General features: G+C 35.4%; 1 protein-coding gene across 3 annotated transcripts in view; it reads left to right on the top strand.

Annotated features, from left to right (window-relative positions):
• The window catches only part of SMAD2 (SMAD family member 2), a 59996-nt gene that overhangs the window by 9486 nt on the left and 26706 nt on the right, over positions 1-23804 (top strand). For all 3 annotated transcript variants that reach the window (XM_081149648.1, XM_081149650.1, XM_081149649.1), the window contains one exon: positions 15760-16048. In XM_081149648.1, the coding sequence (XP_081005774.1) occupies positions 15813-16048 (236 nt within the window). In that variant the 5' untranslated portion in view covers positions 15760-15812. The remainder of the gene's footprint in view (positions 1-15759; positions 16049-23804) is intronic.

Raw genomic sequence — 23804 nt, forward strand, 5'->3', positions numbered from 1 at the left:
ATGAAACATTCTTTAGGAATTTTCTTGCGAGAGTGTGTGTGTGTGGTGGTGGGTGAATAATTTGGTTTATGATGCACATCTGAAAATAATACCTTCATTCTACCCTGATTGGAAATAGAATTCTGGGTTGGAAATAATTTTTTTCCAGAGTTATGAAGACATTGCTGTATTGACTTTACTTACAGTGTTACTGTTGAGAAAACCAAAGGCATTCTGATTCTTTTTCATATGATCTGTTTTTTCTCCCTGGAGACTTAAGGCTCTTTGACCTCAGCGTTCTGAAGTTTCACAGCCACTGGCCTTGATGTTGGTATGTTTTCATCCATTGTCCTGGGGTATTGATATGGACCCTTTGAATCTGGAAATTTTCATCTTTCAGTTCAGAGGATATTTCTTGATTTCTTTGATAAACCCCCTTCCCTCCACCCTCCATTATCTCTGATTTTTTTTGGAAGTTCTGTTTGGACATTGAACTTCCTGAGGTGGTCTTTCAATTTTCTTCACTTTTCTCTACATTTTTCATCTTTCTTTTTGTTCTACTTTCTGGGGGATTTCCTCTTATTTTATCCTCTAACCCTTCTATTGGTCCCTTTCCCCATCCCTACCCCCATTTCTGCTATCTTGAGCTGTCAAGCTATTCAAGAGCTCTTTTAATCAATGTTCCCTTTGTACACCAGCGTGCTGCTTGCTCATCAGGGTGTCTGTATCTTCTCTTATTTCTGTGTGTTATTGATGAGTTTTACAATGTTTTCTTTCTCTATATAGTCTCAGATTTCTTGAAGTTGCATTTTTCTGTTTTTGTTTGCCTTTTTTCCTCAGATAATCAAAGTAATACTTGGTTAAGTAGGTAGGGGTCTAGCAAGCTGATGGGAAATGAAGCGTGTGGGTGAGGCTTGTCTCCTTTCAGTTTCACTGTAGAGTGATTTGAATGGGCTGTTTGTTGGTAAACTCTCAATATTAGTATCTGTACATTTTTCCTTTTGGGTTTTTCAGGTACCCCAGAGAGGAGTCTCAATCTGACTAAACTGGTAAAGGTCTGGCTGCTAGTATTTTGGGAGCCAGACCCGGTGGAGGAGGGGTTGGGGGGGGGTGCAGTTAGCATGCAGTATGTTCATCTTCATTTACTCTTTGCTTCTAATGGTACCCAGGCCATCTCCTAGTCTAAGGAGACTGTTTTACCCTCTGCCAAGAAAATATTTAGTCCTCTGGAGAGGGACAGTTACCCATGTAAGGATCTAAATGCCTCTCAAATATCTCTCGCCCAATCCTGCCTATTTCATCTCCTTTCCCCTCAGTTCCTGCTATGACTGGAGCTGATAGTTAACCTTTTGAGGATTCTGGCCTGTAAATCAGGACATTTCCCTACAGGTAGCCTAGAATTAGTAGTCTCTCTTAGTAGTTCATAGTTACTACTCATCCATCCATATTCCAGTTGTCAAAATTTTGCTCGTTTCCTCCTCACTTTTCTCCCTATTCTTGTGAGATTGTCTTTTTTTAAAATACATCTTTATTGATTTCAGAGAGAGGAAAGGAAAGGGAGAGAGATAGAAACATCAATGATGAGAGAGTCATTGATCGGCTCCCTCCTGCACGCCCCCCAGTCTTTGCTTTTTAAATTCATTTATTATGGGTGTGTGTTTTTTAATAGGCTGCTATCTTCACCTGTAACCCACTGATTAAAGTTTTTCATTAAAAATGTCTTAAGGATAACTCTCTGAAAGAGTTGATACAGAATGTGTAACTCCCAAGTTTGTGGGAATGAGGGGGTGTAGATGAAGAAAATGTGATCATTTCAGTAGAGGCAGGAAAGGAGAAAAAAGAAACCAAAGAAAATGCATAGGAATTAGAAAACACAAAATGAGTTGATAGAGAATATGTCCATAAAACTAATACATAATTGTAGATTAAGCATGTAACAATTATAGAATATGTATTTCAGGTACTCACGGAATTTTACAAGAACTGTTTATGTACTTAGACCTCAAAGCAAATGTTAACAAATTCCTAAGAATTTATATTTTAACAAATCACATCCTTGGATCCTAGTGCAATTAAATTAGAAACATAACAGGAGAATAGCAACAACTTCCAAATCTGAAATTGTATAGTGAAAAGCATATTTCTGAATTTATGAGATGAAGAACAACTCATAAAAATCAGAAAGTGTTTAGAACAGAATCATGAAAATACTACCTGTTGAAACTGGATACAGCAAAAGTCCATTTGCCCATTTGGGAAACTTTAGATAGAACCTTAAATGTTTATTAGTAAAGAACTAAATAAAAATTAATGAGTTAACTATACAATGTAATTAGTTAGAAAAAGGAAATTAGGTTGAGGAGCATTAATGAAAAAAATATACAATTGGAGCAACTAAACCAAAGGTGCTAAGTTGAAAAGACTTAAGTTTGCCAAGATTGATGGAGGAGAAAAAGAAGATACAGATGTATTAGAAATAAAGAAGGGTTATGACTACAAATTGTGATTTTTGAAACTAAGAACAGTGAGAACAAAAGCTTTCTGCCTTTAATTTAAAAAGGGTAGAAGAGACAATTTCTAGCAAAATATAAGTTACCAAAATTGCCTTAAGAATAAGATATTTGACTAGATTATAATTTAAAACTTAAATTCATAATTAGAAATCTGCCTACTCCAAAATAAAATTAAGTAAATATCCAAAAGCAAAACCCAAGTGAAAGCCCCAAATTGGCAAATTCTACAAAACATATGAGGAGTCAGGAATTCCAATCATAATACAAAATGTTATAGAAAAAAACCAAAAAATCATTTTGCAAGTCTACTGTAATCTTGATACCTCCAAAGGGACAAGGGTATTATGAGAAGGGAAAGGTATAGGCCACATCTCAGATGGCAATAAAAATTTTAGGTAAAATGTTAATATTTTTTCAAAACAAAACAAAAATACCATAACCAATAAGGGTTATCTCAAGAATGTAAAGATGATTAAATGTTAGAAAACCTGTAAATGAAGTTCATCACATTAACACATCAAAGGAAAAAAGCTATATGATAATCTTGACTAGATTATAATTTAAAAACTTAAATTCATGCTGCCACCAAAATAAAGTTAAGGAAAAAAACCAAAAACAAAAAAGCAAAACCCAAGTGAAACCCCAACTAGGCAAATGGAAAAAAAGGCATGATAAAATTCAGTACGTTTTTGACAAAAATTCTTAGAAACTAGAAATATGAGGGTGTTGGTTAAGGGGAAAAGAAAAAAAAACCAAAAAAACAGGCACAGAAGAGCACATACGGTATCATTCCAATTACGTGAATTTTTAGAACAGGTAAAATTACTTCAATAAAAGTCAGATCAGTAATTGCCTGGGATGAGGAGAGTAGATTGACTGAAAGGGACACAAGGAAACTTTCTGGGATGGTAAAATTGTTTTGTGTTTTGATTGGGACAATGGATATATGGATGTGTACATTTATTAGTACTCATTGAACTATGTACTTAACATCTGTGCATTTTATTATATGTAAGTTATGCCTCAATGAAGTTGATTAAAAAATTAATATATAAAAACCAAAGCATGTCTATATACATACCACCAGCAGACAAAATTTAAATTTATAAAACCCTCTGTTTAAAATGGCAACACAAGCTACAAAATCCCTAGGAAAATATAAAACAAAAACATGTGTGGGACCTTATTGGAGAAAATACGACACATATAATTCAAATTGTAAAAGATGTACTTGTGTTTATGACTGGAAGACATTATCATAAATCTGTCAGTTTTCCTCCACTTGCTTGTAAATTCAATGTCATTCCCATTAAAATCCCAGCAGGTGAAAGAGAATTTATTTTATCAAAAGGTACCAAGACATACTCTGTAGCTTTGGTGGTTAAGCCATGGTATTTGCCTCAGACATAAACTAATGGAAGGGGGAGGAAAAGCCCAGAAACACAGGTAGCATTGTAATCACTAGGGGAAAAGATTCAATGTATGGTGCTAGTATTGTTATCCTTGCTAGGAGGAGACGATACCTGCCTCTCACCATACACAAAAATAAATTGCAGATGTGAGAGGCAAAACTTTAGACTTTATGACTTTTAAAAGATGACAGCATATGGAAGAACTTTTAAGAAGGTACAAATGTATACATCATATAAGATTTTAAATTGATGTGCTTAAATTTAAATTGATAAATTTGAGTACATTAAAATCACTTTCTGGGTAAAGATATACAATATATGGCATGTGTAATTGATAAAATATTACCCAGAATATGTAAATAAATAATTCCTGTGAGTTAAGAAAAAGATGGTGAATGTAAACAAATGAGTCAAAGGAACAGAATCCTGAAAAGCCAATAAACATGAAAATTTTCTCAAGCTTCTTAGTAGTTAGGGAAGTGCAAAACATCAACAGCCTTATTTGTTGTACCCATTCTTTTGGCAGAAGCTTGAGGGACCAGATATGTCAAATGTTGGTGACATTGGGGAAGATAGGAACTCTTAGTTCCCTGGCAGGAATTACAGTTGGTATAACTGTGCTGACACTACTTAGTAAAGTTGTGTATGCATGTTCTATGCAGCATTTCCATTCCTTGGTATATGTCCTAAGGCTGTGCCTTTTATACATTTTCGACAGACCCATGGTGGGAAATATATTCTAGATGTGACAAAAAGAAAATATTTGAAATAATTTAAGTGTGTTGTGCTTTCTACTGTATTGTTTTTTCTCAATTCTTAATTTTACTTTTGTTGCTTTTACTTTTTCTTTTTAAAAGATATTTCTTCAGGGTCAACTAAATTGACTTCATGTTCACTGATCTTCAGGGTCAACTAAATTGACTTCATGTTCACTGATTGTTCATGACCCTCAATTCAGAGAAATAGTAGTGTAGTAACATGGTAAAGTGTCTGTTTTAATTAAGAGTGAGAGAGAGAGAGTGTTTGTGTGTGTGTGTGTTAGGTTGCAATGTAAAATGTATTTCTCACTGTAGGTCTTGCTTCCTTTTTGATCAAGAAGTTTGAAAATTTCTGACCTTGAAGAGCCTCATATATATAAGAAGATATACGCCAAACTATTTATGGCAGCTTGTAAGGGTGAAAAATTAGAAAACCTAAGTAGTCATCAGAAGAGACTGGACAATGAACTGTGATAGAGTCACACAACAAAATGCTATATGACAATTAAAATGGATAAACTAGAGTTGAGAATTGTATGTGTGTCAGCACAGATAGTTATAATAGTGAAAAAAGTGACATGAACAATATTAAAATTTCATATAAATTTATAAAGTGTGCAAAACTTTATTGTATGGATATAATATGTAGCAAACTTAAATGACCATGGAGGCAAATCAGAATTCTGGTTATCTCTGAGAAGCAAGAGGGAGGGCAGTGGGATCAGAAAGGTATATATACATAGGGGATTTTAGCTTTATCGATACGTCTATACCATGTCTTATTTTTATATTTGATTAAATACTGCAAAATGCTAAGAGTTGACAGAGCTGGATGACCAAAGTACTTTCATTTTTTAAAAGAAACTTTGAAATTCACAATAAGACCTGAGCTACCTGGAGGAATGAGTAAATTTAACAAGATGTGTAAGACCTTTATGGAGAAAATTATACAATTTATTAATGGATATTAAGTCCAGAATAGGTGAAAACATCTCATTTTCATAAATAGGAATAGTCAATATTATAAATATATTGGTTTTCCACAAGTTCATGTAAATTAACTACACTTCCAATTAGAACCCTATATTTAGTGGAACTTGATAAGCTAAACTTAACCAATGTAAATTTGAAAAGTAAGGCAAGGGGCTCAGCATGCTGCAGATATCAACACTCATGAGAAGGAATAATAACTAAAATTTTTTGATATTGGCATAGGTATGAATACACCAGTGAACAGAATATAAAGCCCCCAATCAGACATTTATTTATAAGGATCTGATATGCGACTGATTTCTGATTTATTTATAGGGATCTTTAATTATGAATTACTAAAGAAAAGAAAAACTATTTAATGGTGCTGATAAAATAGTCTGTCCTTACCAGAGATGTTTAGATCTCTATCTTACCCCTTAAATAAAAAGTTCCTGATATGTTGGAAACCTAAATGTGAAAAGCAAAACTGAAATGTCTATAAGAATACATGAGGGGAATATCTTTATAACATCAGGGTACTTTTTCATGCATCAGATTCCTCATTTATAATTAGTGGTACCTATCCCGCTGGATTCTGATGAAAAGTGAGTTAATGCTTACCGGTCTCTTTCATAGTTAACATTCAGTAAATGTTTTCTACTGTATTTGGGGGCAAAAAGGGGTTTCTTTAAAAAGAAGCTAAGTTGCCCGGCTGAGCGTGGCTCAGCGGTTGAGCGTCAGCCTAGGATCCAGGAGATTGGGGTTCGATTCCCGGTCAGGGCACATGCCTGGGTTGCAGGCTTGAGCCCCAGTCGGGGGCATGCAGGATGTTTCTCTCTCTCTCCCCCTCTCCCTTCCTCTCTCTGAAATCGATAAAGATATATTTAAAAAAACACACAACTAAGTTGTATCAAAATATTTTAGATTAAAATGTAAATTTGTGTATTCTGAAAGGTAACATAAAATAAACATTCTAAAGATTTGGGGATTTTAAAAAAATACATATTCTGTGATAAGGTTTATTTATATCAGAAAAAAAAAACTAAGCAAAGGAAAGCACAGTTGATGACTTTGCAAAGAATATGAACTATAATAAAATATAGGGAATGCTATTTGTAAGACTTACACAATTAATAACTTGAATGTTTTATCTGCTAGTTCAGGATAATCAAACCTTTTACTTACCTGAAACTTTCTAGTGAGTAATCTTATAATCCCCATTTTACTAAGGTATCACTTAAGCTTTCTTACTTAGCTATAAATATAAAGTCTTCCTATTATATTGAAACCTGAATTATCTAAGTATCACTTAGTGCTGGAATTAGGAACAGAATTTGTGTCTGAACGTATTTTTCAATTCTTGCTGATGCTGGGAAAAAATTCTAACTTCAGTACAGAGCTTGCTGCCACACTATTGAAGGAAATCTGTATATTCTGTAAAGGACTCATTCACATTTCAACAACTTGATCATAAATTTAGTTTTTTTATTTCATTTTGTGTTCAACTTGTAACATAGTGACATTGATTTCTTGTAAAAGCCTAAATTCAGTCTGTTTACATTTCAAAACAATTGGCTAAATATAATCCTTAGGTATTTAAAATGCTCAATTGGTTGAAATGTATTATCAGCATGACTGAAAAATACTATTTTATTGCATAATTTTAAAATTCTTCAGAGAGAATTAGCCAGATGCCAGGCAGTCATGGTTGCTAAGACATAACTTAAGGATGGTAACTTTAAGTGATGACATAGTTCCAAAGTGGTCATAACTGCTGTTCTAAGACATGGGATACTGAAATCATGTGGCAGTACTAGGTCATGAGGTCATTCAGATGACCCAGAATAGGCTTAAACTTTTTTGTCTTTATTTCCATAAAGAAAAAAGTTAAAAGGTTTTATAGAAAAATTAAATCCCCAAGAATACATCTCAACTCATAAGAAACATTCTAACAAAAGTGTAATAGAGAACCTGTTAACTCATATTCTAACACAATCCCTTTCATTTGTGCTGATTATACAAAAGTTTAATTTTTACTCATTTTCTTAGGCTGAATTCTCATGAATGGATTGAGTTAAAGATAGACACTTTTAGATAAATGATTCTTATATTATCCTTGTCATAATCAGTTTTTCATATGGAACAGGGATCCTTCATGTAATTCAGAGTTTTGTTCTAAGGATAAGATTGGTGTGGGGCTGGCCGCACAAGAGTATTTCCAAACCAAGCCTGGAGACTGGATGCTCTGCTTTTCTGCAGGACTAAGCTGTCTCTGCCTTTGCTTACTTGTGTGCTGACTCCCCTCTTCTGAGCCTCTGCTTTCTGGTCATATGATGAATGTGGCTTCTTATATAAAGGCATGTATAGTACTGACCCTGTAACCTTAGCCTTCAGATTTGCTTTTCTTTCTGTGTTCCAAATAGTGATTAGTGCACCATTACATGCCGCTTAGTTACATTAGTTAGTAGCAGTTATCTTTGAATCATCATCTTCCCTAAACTGTCCACATCCAGTTACTCAATAATACTGTGCATTTTCTCTAAAATAACTGAAGTAATAGTCCTATCATTAGCCCTAACTTCTGTCTTCAGCTTTTTTTTCTTCTTTTTTTTTTTTTTAATATATCTTGATTTCAGAGCGAGGAAGGGAGAAGGGGAGAGAGAAACATCTATGATGAGAGTCATTGATCGGTGCCTCTTGCACACTCCCTACTGGGGCTTGAGCCCGAAACCCTGGATGTGCCCTGACTGGGAATCAAACCACGATCTCCTGGATCATAGGTTGATGCTCAACCACTGAACTATGCCACCGGTCGGGCTGTCTCCAGCTTTTTAATCTGACTAGCTTTCTTCTCCCCTATCTTCTACCACATTACTTATATTCCATATTCAGAACATTTCCTTGTCCCTAAAAAATGAATTTTCTATCTGGTGTATTCTTTTCTCTTCAGATTTCTGCTCTGGTGTCACTTTTGTGATACCTTTCCCTTCCAAAGGTTGAATTAATAAGTATGTTCTCTGTGCTTGGATAAGACTGTGTCACATGGTATCGAAGTTTATATAGCTGGCTCCCACAATATGCTTTGTGACATTTAGCAGAGACCAAAGGTGGCCAAGTATACCTTTTGCTGCCTGGTAGTCCTAGTGTTTACTTCGGTGGATTATTACATGTGTTTCATGGAGTTTTGTAGGTTGCTTTATTTTGTCAAGTTGTAGTTTTATATACTGTGGTGCTTGTTTATGTGCATTCTAGTCTACCACTATAGACAACAATGGTACTGTCAAATTGTATTGTTGTGGTCCTCTGAGAATTCAAAGTCCGTGTTTGAGAATTATACTTAAAATTCTTTTTTTATGTCTGTGATTGGATATCATGCCAAATAATTTTAAAAGTTTCCCACCGCCCCCTAGGCCCTGTTCCCCAACATTTGCCTAAATGTGCCTGCAGAGACTACCTGCAATTTGTGGGTAGACCCCCTAGGCTTCCATCTTCAGTCAACTGCAACCTCCTCCCTTCTGAAATTTACAGTGTGCATTGGCTTTTTTTTTTTTTTTTAGGTCAGCAAAAGAAAATTTAATAACAGCGTATCAAATATTTATGCATTGGCATTTTGAAGGTTTGAAAAATTCTTAAAGAAATCCATTTAACTTTGTTTATCATGGAAGTTCTTATTGTATTTGTCCCGATACTGTTTTATTTTTTGGAATTGTAATGTATATTTGATAAAATGCCGAACTATAAGTGTTCAGGTCACCTCAAAAAGGTACTTTGCCCCTCTGACCAAGCATTTCTGTATGTCTTCTCCCCTTTCCTGAGACAATTAGTTTGACTTCTATCACTGGATTAGTTTCCTTTGTTGTTTGAAGTCATAAGTGGAATCAGTATATATTTTTGTGTGTTTTGCCAATATGTTTTTGAGATTCATCCATGTTGTGAAGTGTGTAAGTAGCTCACTTGTTTTTATTGCTGAGCAGTATGCCTTTTTACGAATATACCATGGTGGTTTGTTCCCTTTTCAGTTTTCTTGCTATTAGGGCTGTTTTGGCTATATTGAGAATGGCTGCTATGCACATTCTTTTATAAGTCTCTTTTTGTGGACATAAAGTTTCATTCTTGAATATATATCTAGGAGTGGAATTGTTGTAATACAGGGTAGATATATGTTTAACTTTAGGAACTTGATGGTTTTCCAGAGGTGCTGTAGCATTTTACAGTCACATCAGCATGTGGTAGCCTGAATATCAATTAAGCATCTTGAGGTGTCGAAATTATCGTGGAATATCTGGATGAGCCCTAAATGTAATCACAAGAGGTGGTAGAGAGATATTTGACTACAGAAGGAGAAGGCAATGTGACAATGGAAGCAGAGATGGGAGTGATGTTCTTTGAAGATGGAGAGAAATGGGGCACACACCAAGGAATACAGGAGGCAACTAGAAGCTGAAAAAGTTGAGGAAATGAATTCTCCCTTCAGACTCTTCAGAAGAAACCAGTCCTGAGGATACGTTGACTTTCTTTAATCCATTGAAACTCATTTAGGGAAATCTGTGTTGTTTTAAGGCACTGAGTTTGTGATAATTTGTGAAGGCAGCAATAGGAAACTAATGTACTCCATCCTCATCAACATTTGGTGGTCTGAGGATATTAAACCATTCTAGATGGTGTAAAATGGTATTGCACTGTGGTTTTAATTTGCACTTACCTGAAGATCATTGACATTAAACACCTCTTAAGGGCCATTCTGATATCCCCTTTCATGAAATTTGTCCTTTGCCTCTTTTTAAATTTTTATTTATTTATTATTTTTAAAATATATCTTTATTGATTTCAGAGAGAGGAAGGGAGAGGGAGATAGAAGCATCAATGATGAGAGAGTTGTCATTGATCGGCTGCCTCCTGCATGCCCTGGACTGGGGAACCTGGACATGTGCTCTGACCGGGAATCGAACTGTGATCTCCTGGATCCTAGGTCGATGCTCAACTGTTGAGCCATGCCTGGCCAGGCTGCCTCTTTTTAAAAAAAATCGAGTTCATCTTTCTCTTTTACTTGCAGTTTTGTATACATTCTGGGTAGCAGTCCTTTGTCAGCTATACATACATAGTTATCTACATATATATGTGACTCTCTCTCTCTCTCTCTATATATATATATACACACATACATAAAATACTTTTCTCCAGTCTGTGACTTGCCTACTCATTTTTGTAATGGTGTCTTTTTGTGTTTCCCTCTAAGAGCTTAAGATTCTGCTTTTCCATTTAGGATGGTTAAAGATAATGGTTGAGGCTTATTATTTTCCATATTGTTAAATAGTAGATTGGCTTGGTGCCTTGGTGAAAAATGAGTTGACTGTATATACATAAGTCTATTTCTGGACTCTTTCTTCTATTTTACCTATTTTTCTTATGCCCACTCTATATTCTTGATTACTAAGGGGTTTTAGTAAGTCTTGACATAAGGTGGTGTAAGCCTTCTAATATCCTTTTTCTTTTTTCAAGATTGGTTTGGTTAGTTTAGATTTTTATTTTTTATTTTCATAGGGGTTTTAGCATCAGCATATTGATTTCTTTAAAAAAAAAAAAAAATCCTGCTGGAATTTTGATAGAATTACATTGAATTTATGTATCAAACTGGGAAGAATGGACATTTAAACAACATTGAGTCTTCTAGGCTATGATTATGCTCTTCATTTCAGTCTTCTTTTGTTTCTTTTAGCAATATTTTGCAATCCTTAGTGTAGGGGTCTCGAACATCTTTCTTTAGATTGATCTGTAGGGTTTTTTTTGTTCCAATTTTAAGGTATTTCTTTAAATTTCATTTTCCAATTCTTCGCTTGTATGGAGAAATACACCTATTTTTTTTACATTGACCTATCTTCAAACTTTGCTCTAAATCACTCATTAGATTTATTAATATTTTGGGGAGTCCATGTAGTTTTCCATGGAGACATTAAAATTACTACAGAATATACTACTTTCTTTCTAATCTTTATGCCTTTTGTTTCTCTTTCTTGCCTTAGTGTGCTGGCTAAGATCATCCAGTGTTTTATTGAATAGAAGTGGTGACAGTGTACATCCTTGTCTTATTCCCAAATCATAAGGGAACAGTATTTGATGTTTCATCCTTATGTTACTGTTCTAGGTTTTTCATAGATGTCCTTTTTCAGATTGAAGAACTTCCTCCTTTATATTTCTAGTTCGCTGAAAGTATTTTTTTGTTTGTTTTAAGAATAGTTTATTGATTTTTAGAGAGGAAGGGGGGGAGGGGAGAGAAACACCTATGTGAATACAACATTGATCAATCGGCTACCTCTTGCACACCCCCTACCAGGGATCCAGCTGACAACCTTGGCATGTGCCCTTGATCAGGAATAGAACTGGCAACCTTCTGGTTCACAGGACAACACCCAACCAACAGAGCCACATAGGCCAGGGCTGCTGAAATTTTTTAATCAGGGATATTACATTAGCATTGTCAGATGCTTTTGACATCAGTTAGGAGAATCTTAAGGATTTTCTTTTTTACTGCAAATGAGGTGCTTGATATTTGTAACATTAAACCAGTTTTGCCCCTTGAGACAAATCCCACTTGGTGATGATGTATGATTACCTTTTCTACATATGTTACTGGATGTGGTTTGCTAATATTTTATTAAGGGTTTTTGCACCTAGTAGTAGCAGACTTTTCTTTGCATCAGGGTATTGGGCCCAAGCCAGCTTCTTGCTCCTGTTTCATGTCAGATAGCTTTTCCTTCTACTCATTCCTCAGTGTCAGTGTACCTTTGGGACTGGTAGTGGCAATGTTTCCTGCCTTCTAGCAGTAGACTGGTTATTGTTACGTGGAGAAAGCTTGTTTTTGTGTGGGAAGTGGGCAAGAAGATGCTCCTCCCTCCCATCCCCAACAGTACATAACTTTTGCTCTACTCTTCCCCTGAGGCACTTGAAGCAGGGGATCTTTTCTTGGGCAAAGGAGGCTTTCTGGCATTTTCACTTATGGTTGAAGGCTTTTGCTTTATATGAGATGCCAAGATGGAGCCCTCTTCCATCTCTTGCCCTAGGCCAGTCTTTTTCAAGAGAACTCAGTTGAGTCCTTTGGAAAAGGGCTCGTGAATGAATGAAGACTCCCCTTCTTTTTGCCTTCTTCCAGGGATTCTTAACTGCCATTTTAGCTGACACTCCCTCTTTGTCTTTACTTCTATCTTTAATATTTAGTAGGTTGACTATGAGTATGTTTCCTTTGCATCTGTGGGTTGATAACGGCCATCATATTTGGAAAGCTGCTGGCCATTATTTCTTCATATATTTTTTTTCTTCCTCATTCTCTCTTTCATTTTCTTCTGAGACTCCAGTTAAATTCCAATTGACATTTGGTCTTGGATGTTTTGGAATTTATTTCCATACTTTTTTCTCTTTGTATTTCAATTTAGGTATCTTTCTTCAAATTCACTGATCATTTCTGTTATTAAAACCCATCTAAAGATCTTTAATTTCTGATATTGTATTTTTTTATTTCTAACGTTTCCCCATCATCTTTTATAGCTTCAGTGTTGATAATGAAATTCTCCATTTCATTATGCATGCTCTCTTCCATCAGATCTTTTAGTGTTTTTATCATAATTATTTTTAAAGTTTATATCTGGTAATTCCAATACCTGGGCCCTCTCTGATCTGATTATATTAATAATTTCATCTTTTGACTATGCTTTGCTACTCCCTGTCTTGTAAGATTGAATGCTGAACATTTGTATAAAAACAGTACAGATTGAAATAAATGTTATTTACTTCCAGAAAATGGGCCATCATTTCTTATGTTAGTTGATAGTGGGGCTAAGTCAGTAAGATGAATAGTTGAGCTAGTTCTGGGCTTTGTTGCAGCTTTAGTTTGATTTAGTTTAAGTGTTTTGAGAGCAGGATTAGGACTTTCTGCAAGATTTGTTGTCTGTAATTTCAGTTATTTCTTTGTGCTTTATATCTGAGCCATCAACTTTCTGACCTGTGGGTGATTTGATTTCTCTGCTTTACAGCCTAGCTGTCTGTCCCTTGGTCATTCTGAAATTCTTTTGGCTCTTCAGTCCTGTCTCAGGCTTTTTTATGTCTATTGTGATAACCTCTCTACCAGTAATACCTTCCATGGTAGTTTAATGTCCAGAGTATCTGGGTAGAAGTGTTTCTTTCAACTCTCCTATCCAACCTCAGCCCTTGGCAGCTGAATGTCTGGAGTTTCTTGGAGTGATTTTTTTTTTCTTTCTTTCACTTCTGTCCATCCCTCCCTTCTCCCCCCATCAAAGGACAGATTTATTGCATTTGAGGGGGACCATAAGCTTCTTAGGGTATCTCTCAGCTTTCCAGCTCCGTTCTCCAACCGTTGACATATTTTGAAGCGCTTGTTGAAGAAGTCTCTGTGGGTATGAGTAATTGAGTAGTGCAGAGGTTTGCTCTGAAATCTTTGGAATTCTAATGTCTTGTCAGCCTACATGTTGCTGTTAAGATTTGTTAAAGGTAGTCTGGTTTCTTCTTACACTCATCTGTGGTGGGATTATTCCTCCTTAGCCATTCCACCAGGAAAGAGACTACCTGTGGCCCTCTCTTCTATGAAGGCCCAACACTCTGAAAGTTAGTTCTACTTAGGTTACTTTGCATCCTTAACTCTGATGGGTTCAGAAAAACCATGATTTTGTAGCTTATCTGGCTTGTTTTTATTATTAGAGTGAAAGTGATGGTCTATTGTGACTTTCTACAACTTGATTAGGAGTGGAACTCCTCTCATAGAATACTGATTAATGTATAGTCTGGTAAATACCTTATAAAATTTATTTCACTCTAGTTGATTTTCTGTAGTATTGCTCAGAACTAGGTTTCTGAATATTTTTCATCTCAAATCTTGACTTTTTAGTTCTGTCCTCAAGTGGTAGTACTGAACTAACACACATTCTCTCTCTCTCTCTCTCTCTCTCTCTCTCTCTATGTACATATATATAATATATACCTATGATAAAGTTTAATTTATAAATTAAACACAGTAAGAGAAAAACAATAATAATGAGTAACCAGAACAATTATAACAATATATTATAATAAATGTGCTCTCTGTGTCTTTCTCTCTCTCTCTCTGATAACTGACCTAACAACCGAGACAGCTGTTAAGTGACCAGAGGATGGGGAGAGTATACTTCGTGGATGTGCTGGAGAAAGGGATGATTCACATCCTGGGTGGGATAGAGTGGGACTGTGTTTTTCCTCACCCTACCGAGAATGGCACACAACTTTTAAAACTCAAGAATTGTTTATTTCTGCAATCTCACACCTAATAATTTCGGACTATAGTTGACCATGGGTAACTGAAACCCCAGAAAGTGAAACTGCAGATCGGGGCTGAGGAGGTGGGGGTGGGGGGACTACTTTACTGAGTTATAAATAGCAAGATTAAATAAAAGTTTAAAGATTTTAAAGAATTGTACCGTGGTGAGAGAAGAGCAACTATATTTGACTATACTCACTATGCACATTATTACTTAGATAAAAATGAAAAAATATTTTTAAAAAGAAGCCTTAATTAAAAATCTCAAGGAATGTAAAAGTGAACCAAACCTTTTCTTTACAGACTCTGTTTACCTTTATTTCTTTATTCTTGTTTACTTTACACTTCTTCCTTCTTATAACGTTAGCTTTTGTTTTATGATACCAAGTGAGTTATGAAAGTTTAAAACTTTGGGGAGAGTGACCTTGTAAATTTTTTAAAAATATTTTTGTAAAGTGTTTTGGGAATTAGATTGAAGTTCTAAAAAGTTAGAACAGCTTTTCTTTTGGTGAAAATATTTTAATTATTGACACTATTAAAAGTTAACATAGTATTGATAGTGACTAACTGGTCCAGTGTTGATAAAGATTTTACTTGTAAAATTGACCCACTTACAACATTGTGTTTTTTTTGGTAAGAGGGTTTATTTCCACAATTTGTTTAAATTAGTTGACATTTTAATGGGTGAAGAAGAGAACTTCTGAAAGTCTGTTGTGGAAGTAATTTGAATTTCTATCTCATTTTGTAATTTGCTTCCAATACCATGTTGAAATTATTACTTGATTTTAAAGTTAGCCTCTAAATTACCTTTTCCATATCTTTTCTAGGTTAGATAAAGGAGGATATTTCCCTAGTGTGGATTGCTGCCTTTGGTAAGAGTATGTCGTCCATCTTGCCATTCACTCCACCAGTTGTGAAAAGACTGCTGGGATGGAAGAAATCAGCTGGTGGGTCTGGAGGAGCAGGTGGAGGAGAGCAGAACGGACAGGAAGAAAAGTGGTGTGAGAAAGCAGTTAAAAGTCTGGTGAAGAAGCTAAAGAAAACAGGACGATTAGATGAGCTTGAGAAAGCCATCACCACTCAAAATTGTAATACTAAATGTGTCACCATACCAAGGTAAGTGCTGTTAGATCAGAAATTTGATGGTCAGCCTGTTGAAAATTGCTTAAAGGAATCTAAAGGAGAGTTATTGAAATTTTGTTACTTTCAAGTCACCTATAAATAGTGATTATTAAAATAGGACAGCTATTTTTAGCCTGTTGTATTAATTTTGTTGTACTCTTTAGACTTGTTTATTTTACAAGTCATTTTCTTGAACAGTGAGGTTTAATCAAGCAAAATAAAATACTTCGATTATATTGTTTTATCTTCCTGTCTCCATTTGCCTTTGTTGCCTAAATGCTTCCGTGTAATCTCATTTCTGTGATTGAATGACATTTGAATAAAGATTCAGTGTTTTTCTATCACTAGTGCAGCAGTGATGGACAGTTTTCTCCCCCCTTGGTTAAAATTCAGTCAGTAAAGAGTCGAAAGAGGCTGCTAACATTGTGTTAAATTATGTATATTGGTTTGTTTGAGTTGTAGCATTATTTCCAAGAAAGTACAGTATGTGAGGCAGCTTCTTAGATGTTATAGGTAGTCAGATCTGTCTTGAAGACCTACCTCTTGTATTGGAAGGACCTGTTACTTAAGAGGTTGAGTTTTAGTCTAAATTTAGTCATTTATAGATAAGTACCACAGTTAGAAATACTTTTGTTTTTTAAATAGTGTAGCAAGTGTTTTTTAAGTGTTTCATTACTTTTTGTGTACATTCTAGGGCTTTTTGGGAGTGTCTGCATATAAGGATTTTTTGCTGTGTCATACATGTGAGCTGACATGCTTTTAGCACATGAAACCATTCCACTTGACATGTTTCCAATGAGCTTTTGGAAATACACTCTGGATGCTTGTTGATAGATCCGGGAACACCCAGCCTATCTACTTGCAAATACTAATAGTAGAATGTTTCCTGCCTTGTGTGGTAGATTGATTATCCATTTCTTTTACCTTGTTTCAGGTATATCTTAAATAAGAGTCATTTTCTTCGTTTATTCTTTTGTCTTACAAATACTTATGAGTGCCTGATGTGTGCAAGATACCATTTCTAGGCACATGGGGATACAGTGATGAACAGAACACCAAGTTCCTGCCCTCATGAGGGATAGATGTATACAATAAACAAGTGGGAAAATTAATATAATTTGAGATGGTAATGAGTGCAAAGAAGACAATGACTGAGGGATTTAAAAAAACACAAATGCTTTGGATTGGATTGTGATGTTTAAGCTAAGCTTTGAGAAGTACCAAGCTAGCTGAGGTAGAGTCTTCTAGGCAGAAGAAAGAGCCGATGTAAAGACTCTGAGGTGGAAAATAGCTTATTGTAAAAGAAGGTTTAAAAGGAGCCCAGTAGAGTGGGAGTAATACAGAATGAGTACAAAACTTTGAGTCTGATCATATAGGGCATTGTAGGGCACTGTGGGCATTTGAATTTTAGTTTAAATGTAATAGAAAGAAAATAAAGATTTTTAATGGGTTTCTAAAATTTAAATCCACTTTTAAAGGATTTTTTACGTTTACTTTTTACAAAGATTACTCTGGTTGCTGGAGACATGATAGTGGTGGGGATGGTGTGTGTGCACGCATGCTACAATGAATGATGGGTCTAGAAGCAGAAATCGGAAAATGATAGTAATTGAATTGAGATGCTGCAGGCTAGACTGGTGTGGTGGCGGTGCAAACGTGAAGTGGATGGATTTGGCATGTGTTTTGGAAGTAGAACTGATAGGACTTGCTAATGGGTGGCTAAGGATAAGTCAAGCTACGTTTGTTAAGTTTTCATTGTGTAGTGCCCAGTATCTCAATTCAGTAAACATTTGGCAAATAGCCACTACATGTGTGATAGGCTCTTACTCATTGGAATTATGCTTGAGCCACTTACTTTCTATTAAGGGAGATAAACTTTAAAAAAATAAAAGATAATTTTATAAGGTGCAGTAGGTGTTGTGAAAGGTGTTTGCTCAGGGAGCTATGTCCAAAGGAGGGGAACTTTGCCTACTTTTTGGCTTGTGGAAAGTTTCCTTCTGGAGGGAGATTGGTGCCTGGATTGAATCTTGATGGATGTAAGGGAGGAATTTGGTTGGAAGAAGCCCAATTCATCCAGAGTAGCACTGTGGTATTGAGAGCATGACGGTAGGGGAGGACTGACAAAGGGTTCTAAGTTAGCTTATGTCCTGAGAGTGTAAACTGGGAGGTGGGACACGGCAGGAGTGAGTCTATGTAGGTAGTAAGGAACTACAGCATGCTGGGCTAGGGAGTTTACACTGCACCTGAATATGATTGGGTGAAGGTGGATTTATTGAAGACTCTTAGGTAAGGAAGACTCATAAATCAGATTAATTTTAAGTATAGCATCTAGCTGTGGTGAGGAAAATGGTTGGGAAGATGTCAAGAGTGGAGGCAGTTAGTGTATGTTGTCTCCCTCATCAAAGGGATTGATCCAGGAAGACATGGACCCATGTTTTTGCCCAGCTTCATCTAAGGCTCAAATTGCTATTGCTGTGAGATTATTGAGAGCAGAGCCTGAGAGCAGGGCTAAGCAATCCTGTCCTTTAAGACGACACAGTAGGTAGCAACCTACTGATTAAATTCATGGACATGAGTATTTAAACTATGGAGGTCAACTTAGTCAGATTTCTTTTCCTTACTTTCCATTCTCCTTTTTGTAGCTTTTTAGACTTTTTCATATTCTAGGGCTGTTTCATCATTAAAAAGGTTTTTTTCTACCCTTTTACCCAATGAAAGCAAAGTGGTAGTTGTCTATTATCTTGTGTTTTACCATCGGAAGTTCCTTGAAACTTAGAAACTTGCTTGTCTAACTTTGTGTTATTTTTATGTTGTTAGAAATGTAGATTTGTTAATATTGCTTGTGTCTATCAGAAAGTTAAGCTTCTTACTCTATAGTTTGGTGTCACATATTTTATAAAGTTTGCTTTGTTTTTAATAGTATAATAGTTACATTACATCAAGTGATTAGTCATTTCTTAACTACTAAATGTCTTTAAAGATTCAGTCAGCTCTTAATTATATAGACTGTAAAGGGTGGAGAATGGGGTGAGAAAAGTCCATTATGAATAAATTATGAATAAATCCAAACTGTAGTTAAAACATAATTCTTTAAAATGTGATAGTAAATGGATTTAATGTAAGCTTATTTACTTGAAAGTACAAGTAAGTTGTTAATAAAATACCTTAGTGTTTTACAAACCTTAAAAATATAGGTAAGTTCAATTGATGAAGAACATGAAACATACATTTCTTAATTTTAAAATATGGCAAATGTTTTCTGTTAAAGTATCTGTTTTGTTGACTCTAAACAGCATTTCTTCCCCTCAGCCCTCTACCTCCTAATGTTAGAGTGGGACTAAACTTAGGGCAGAAACATGCTACCTCGGTTTTCGAATGTACTCCATTCCAGAAGACCATCTGAGTTCTGAAACGTTCGAAAACTGAGGGATCAACAGCTGACGGCTAGGCCTCAGGATCTTGCCCTCAGCGGAAGCCGCGTGGCATGTTTGCCTTCCGAGGTGTGTTTGAAAACCGAAGCATTTCCTTCCATGTTTAGGCATTTGTGAACAGAAATGTTCGTCAATGGAGACGTTTGAAAACCGAGGTACTACTGTAGTTCTGGCTTTATGTCCCTTAACCCCCACCTCACATAATTACTCTGCCTTCAAAGTTTTGTTTCTGAAGGGGTAGAAACTGTAGTTACACATATGTCACTGCTTCCTTCCCACTGTTGTGTGTGGTGACACAAAGTGATTCACAGGCAGAACTTAACTTTCAAGCTGCAATGAACTGAATAGTATAAAGTTTCATGAAGTTTGTTGCATCGCAAAGATTTTTCACATGGAAGAATGGAAGAGACTACTCAGTTGTTAAATTGGAGTGGTAGTTGATCTTTAGGTAACAAATCAGTTAGAAGGAAAATGGCTTCCAATGAATATTATGTACAATAAAGAAAAATTGAAACTGCAGTAGGGATGGAAATTCTGTAACATTTAAAGCAAGGGCCTGTGGGGTCTAAAATGGCAATTTTATATCTACTATGTTTAAGTGTGTAGGAATGTAGAACTTATTTCATAAACATAAATTATAAGAGCTTTCCTAAGGTGGCACTTCGACCACATAAATCACATTTTTGATCTTTTATCCTGAGGAAACAATCAGGAGTACGGTCAAGATTTCTGATGTTCATTTCAGTATTGTTTATAACAGCAAAGAATTGGGGAAAAACCCAATCCTGACCTATGGATTCCTTAACTCTGATAATAAAGAATATTTACCCAACTCATTTTATACCAGAATTGAACATGAATAGTAAAAGGAAGATTTATACCAATCTTACTTATAAAAATAGATACAAAACTATAAATATCAGAAACTGGAGTTTTTTCAGAACAAAACCACAAAATAATGACTATGTAAGGTTTAGTGCAGGAATGCAAGTATGATTCAGAAAGAGAAAATCTCAATTCACAATACGCCATACTTAAGAAGAACTCTGATCAGCTTGATGGATATAGAAAGAGCTTTCTATAAAATTCAATATTCATGTTAACAAATTAGAAACAGGAATTTTTTTTTTTTATTCGATAAAGCATACATTAAAAACATGTTAACATGATCATGAAATGTAGAGAGAAATACACCAAATTCTTAATAGTGGTTATTTATGGATGACCTAAAAATTTTTTTTCCGCGATCTTTTCTAATATTTATATAGAGAAATATGTTTTGCTTTTATAGGTAGCACAATCAAATGTTTAAATAGGATGTTTGGACAACACTTAGTCTAGTGTTGTCTTTAATTTGTTAGTCTTTGAAGTCAATTTTTCTGTTAAAGGACAATTATATTTTTATTTTAATATTCTTTTAAATAGATAGATAGACAGATGGATAGATAGATCTGTTTTACCCTTCAGAAAGTAAGTTCCTTAAAAACAGAAAGTAATGCATGTACATGATTCAAAAATCAACCACAGGTTAAAGTGTCTTCCTCCCACCCCTATTATCACCTGTCCCATCACCTCATTTTTCTCTTCAGAGGTAATTTCATTACTAGTGTCTTATGTATCATTCCTGGATGATATGTTTCTTTTTAATACTGTCACTGACATTTGTTTTCCATCTTCTGCATTTTTAAACGTCAGGGTAATTGAAGTAAACTTCGTGTAGATTGTCAACTTTTATTTCTAACTCCACATTCCTACCCTTTTACTTCTCTGAATAAGTCAAGAAGAGCTAACGAGGAAGTCTTTTTAAGTTCAAACTATGGTATCATTCAATTCTTTTTAAACTAGTGCTTTTTCATTATTTAAGAAGAGAGTAAGAATGATTCTCATTTATACATAAAAATGACTTCCTGTGTGTATATCATAACCTGTGTGGAGAACTATGATGGAGGGAACTTAGAACTGGAAGATTGATAGCTTGTTTTTGAGGCAGCTGCTTCAATACTGATGAGTGTGAATCCTGGGCATGTGACAGTTCTTTTTACTATTTCCTCATCTGTGAAAGGGGGTGGTATTATTAGTACTTTTGTAGTATATTTTTGAGTTTTTTGAAATACTGTGAAGTTTCTAAGCTATAAAGCTCTGTAGCCATGAATATGATTTATTTGAAATATCCACAGATATCCTATGCCTTCATTTCCCTCCAGCTTTTCTAAGAGGACTCACATTAAATTGTATTGTCTACCTTTGCTTAGAAAAAGTTTCTGCCGGGCAACATTGTGTTATGCAATACGTATACTTTATTTATTTTAACATTTTTTATTTTATTTTTCCCTCACCATTTATCCTCCAAATGCCTACTTTCACCTCCACTCACTTCCCCTAGTTTAATCAAATGTATAACATTTGTTTATAAAATCTATTAGAACAACAAAACTTCTTATAAATGCAGATTAGAACTTTGAGATACTAGGCAATAGCTACCTTTTATCAGTCTCAACATCCAGTTTGTCGTTTTCTATATGTTCTGTGTTTAAGTTGTAAAAGCACTCCTGATGATGCCTGGCGTCCTATGAAACACAGTTGGAAAGACACTTTGCTAGAAACCTTAACCTTTATCTGGTGCCTACATTTACAGTTAGACTTTTTGAGGGAGCTCCTGCTCTAGTACTGTAGTATTCAGAGCCCTTTTATATGTATGATATATTCTGAGATGGGGCATGTTTATTATTTACCGTATCATTGAAAATACCCACCTACCCTAGGACCTTTATCCCTTTATAAAATTGCTAACTTATACCCAGATTAATCTCTATAAATTTAACATTTAACACCTAATACAATAGGCAACATCCCCACTTTTCTTGCCTCATTAATGTATTGTATTGGCTTTAAAGAATACATTTACTAATTTAGCTAAAATAATGGGCCTTTAAAAAATTACAGCCATCTTTTGTTTTCCCTGCATCCTTGGTCCATTTCCAGTCTTATCTGGAACCATTCCAGCTTTTCCCGACCCTGATGTGACTAACTGCATTCTAGGAACGTCATAGTTACTGAGGACAACGTTTAACCATGCTGTCTGGTCGTTTTTCTTCCTGTCTTGTGTGTCCAGCCTCTGTTGTCCCCACTGGTGATACAAGTAAGTGTACCACCATCTAAGGGACCTGAAATAGTCCGTACTATGCATAGGCTGTGGAGATGGAAAATAATAGTAAAACACTAGTTTAGCATATCCTGCAATGTTGCCTTAAATCTTATATTTGGCCTAAAATGCATGGATACCACATGTCTCTTATGCTCTGTTCTTTTCATTTTTTCCCTCTTTCTGTTTGTATCTTTTCTATTGACTTAAGTTTGAGTTTCGTGAACCTGTTTTGTGCCGTGTTCAGTCTGCTGTCAAGCACATCTGTTAACTTCGTAATTTCAGGTATTATATAGTTCAGTTTTAGTATGTTCTTTTGATATTATAGATTTCTAATCTCTATTTAAATTCTCCAACCATTTTTTCTATTATTTTAAAGTCTCTGTCTGCTTCTGTTTTTGTCTGTTCATTTTTTTGGTTATCACTCATGTATGCCATATATTGCATATAAGAGAAATTTAGGCACTGCTATGTTTTCTCCAAAGTATGTTTGACCTTTCCTATATCAGGTAGGTAGAGAGGCTCATAACCTTAACCTAATCAGAGATTGAGCTGGATTAGAGTTCAGGTGCCATTTTAATTTGATTTAGTCTACCACTGGCTCATCCCTTTTCTGTGAATAGTGCTCTCCTGGGATTTCTATAGAAAGTCTGGCAGATCTCCATCACCTACTCCCTCAGATACTGGAGAGATTCACTTCTATCCTTTCCATAGTTTGAGTTTGGCCCTTGAGTCTGTGGTTGCTCTGCAGCTTTAAAATCTGGCAGACATCTCGGAGGGGGGAAGACTCTTGTGATGTCAAAAGTTCTATTCTTACATTTTATTCAGTAGAATTTCTGTTCCCAGATCAGGTTTGAACCTAGAATCTACAAATGACCTCAGGAAAGGAAATGGCAGACAGTTGTCACTTCACCTAGAAAGTGTTCTTTTCTTCCTACTGCTTAGTTCCTCTGGATCTCATTACCCTATTGTCCTTGTCTTCTTTCCTCTTTTTTGTTATCTTTTTCCTCTTAGTTGTAACATCGGCCTGCTGTGACCTGCTTTTTCTTACCTGAAAGTAGAACTGTAACAGAATGTTAAAATGAGAACTCTTCTGGTATTTATTGAAAGACCCCAAATCTGAGAACAGATTGCAAGTTACCTACTTTCAAAATTGAGGTGCTATCCTATTCCTGTA

This window comes from Miniopterus schreibersii (genome assembly GCF_964146895.1).
Source record: "Miniopterus schreibersii genome assembly, chromosome: 10".
In the NCBI taxonomy this organism is placed as follows: domain Eukaryota; kingdom Metazoa; phylum Chordata; class Mammalia; order Chiroptera; family Miniopteridae; genus Miniopterus; species Miniopterus schreibersii.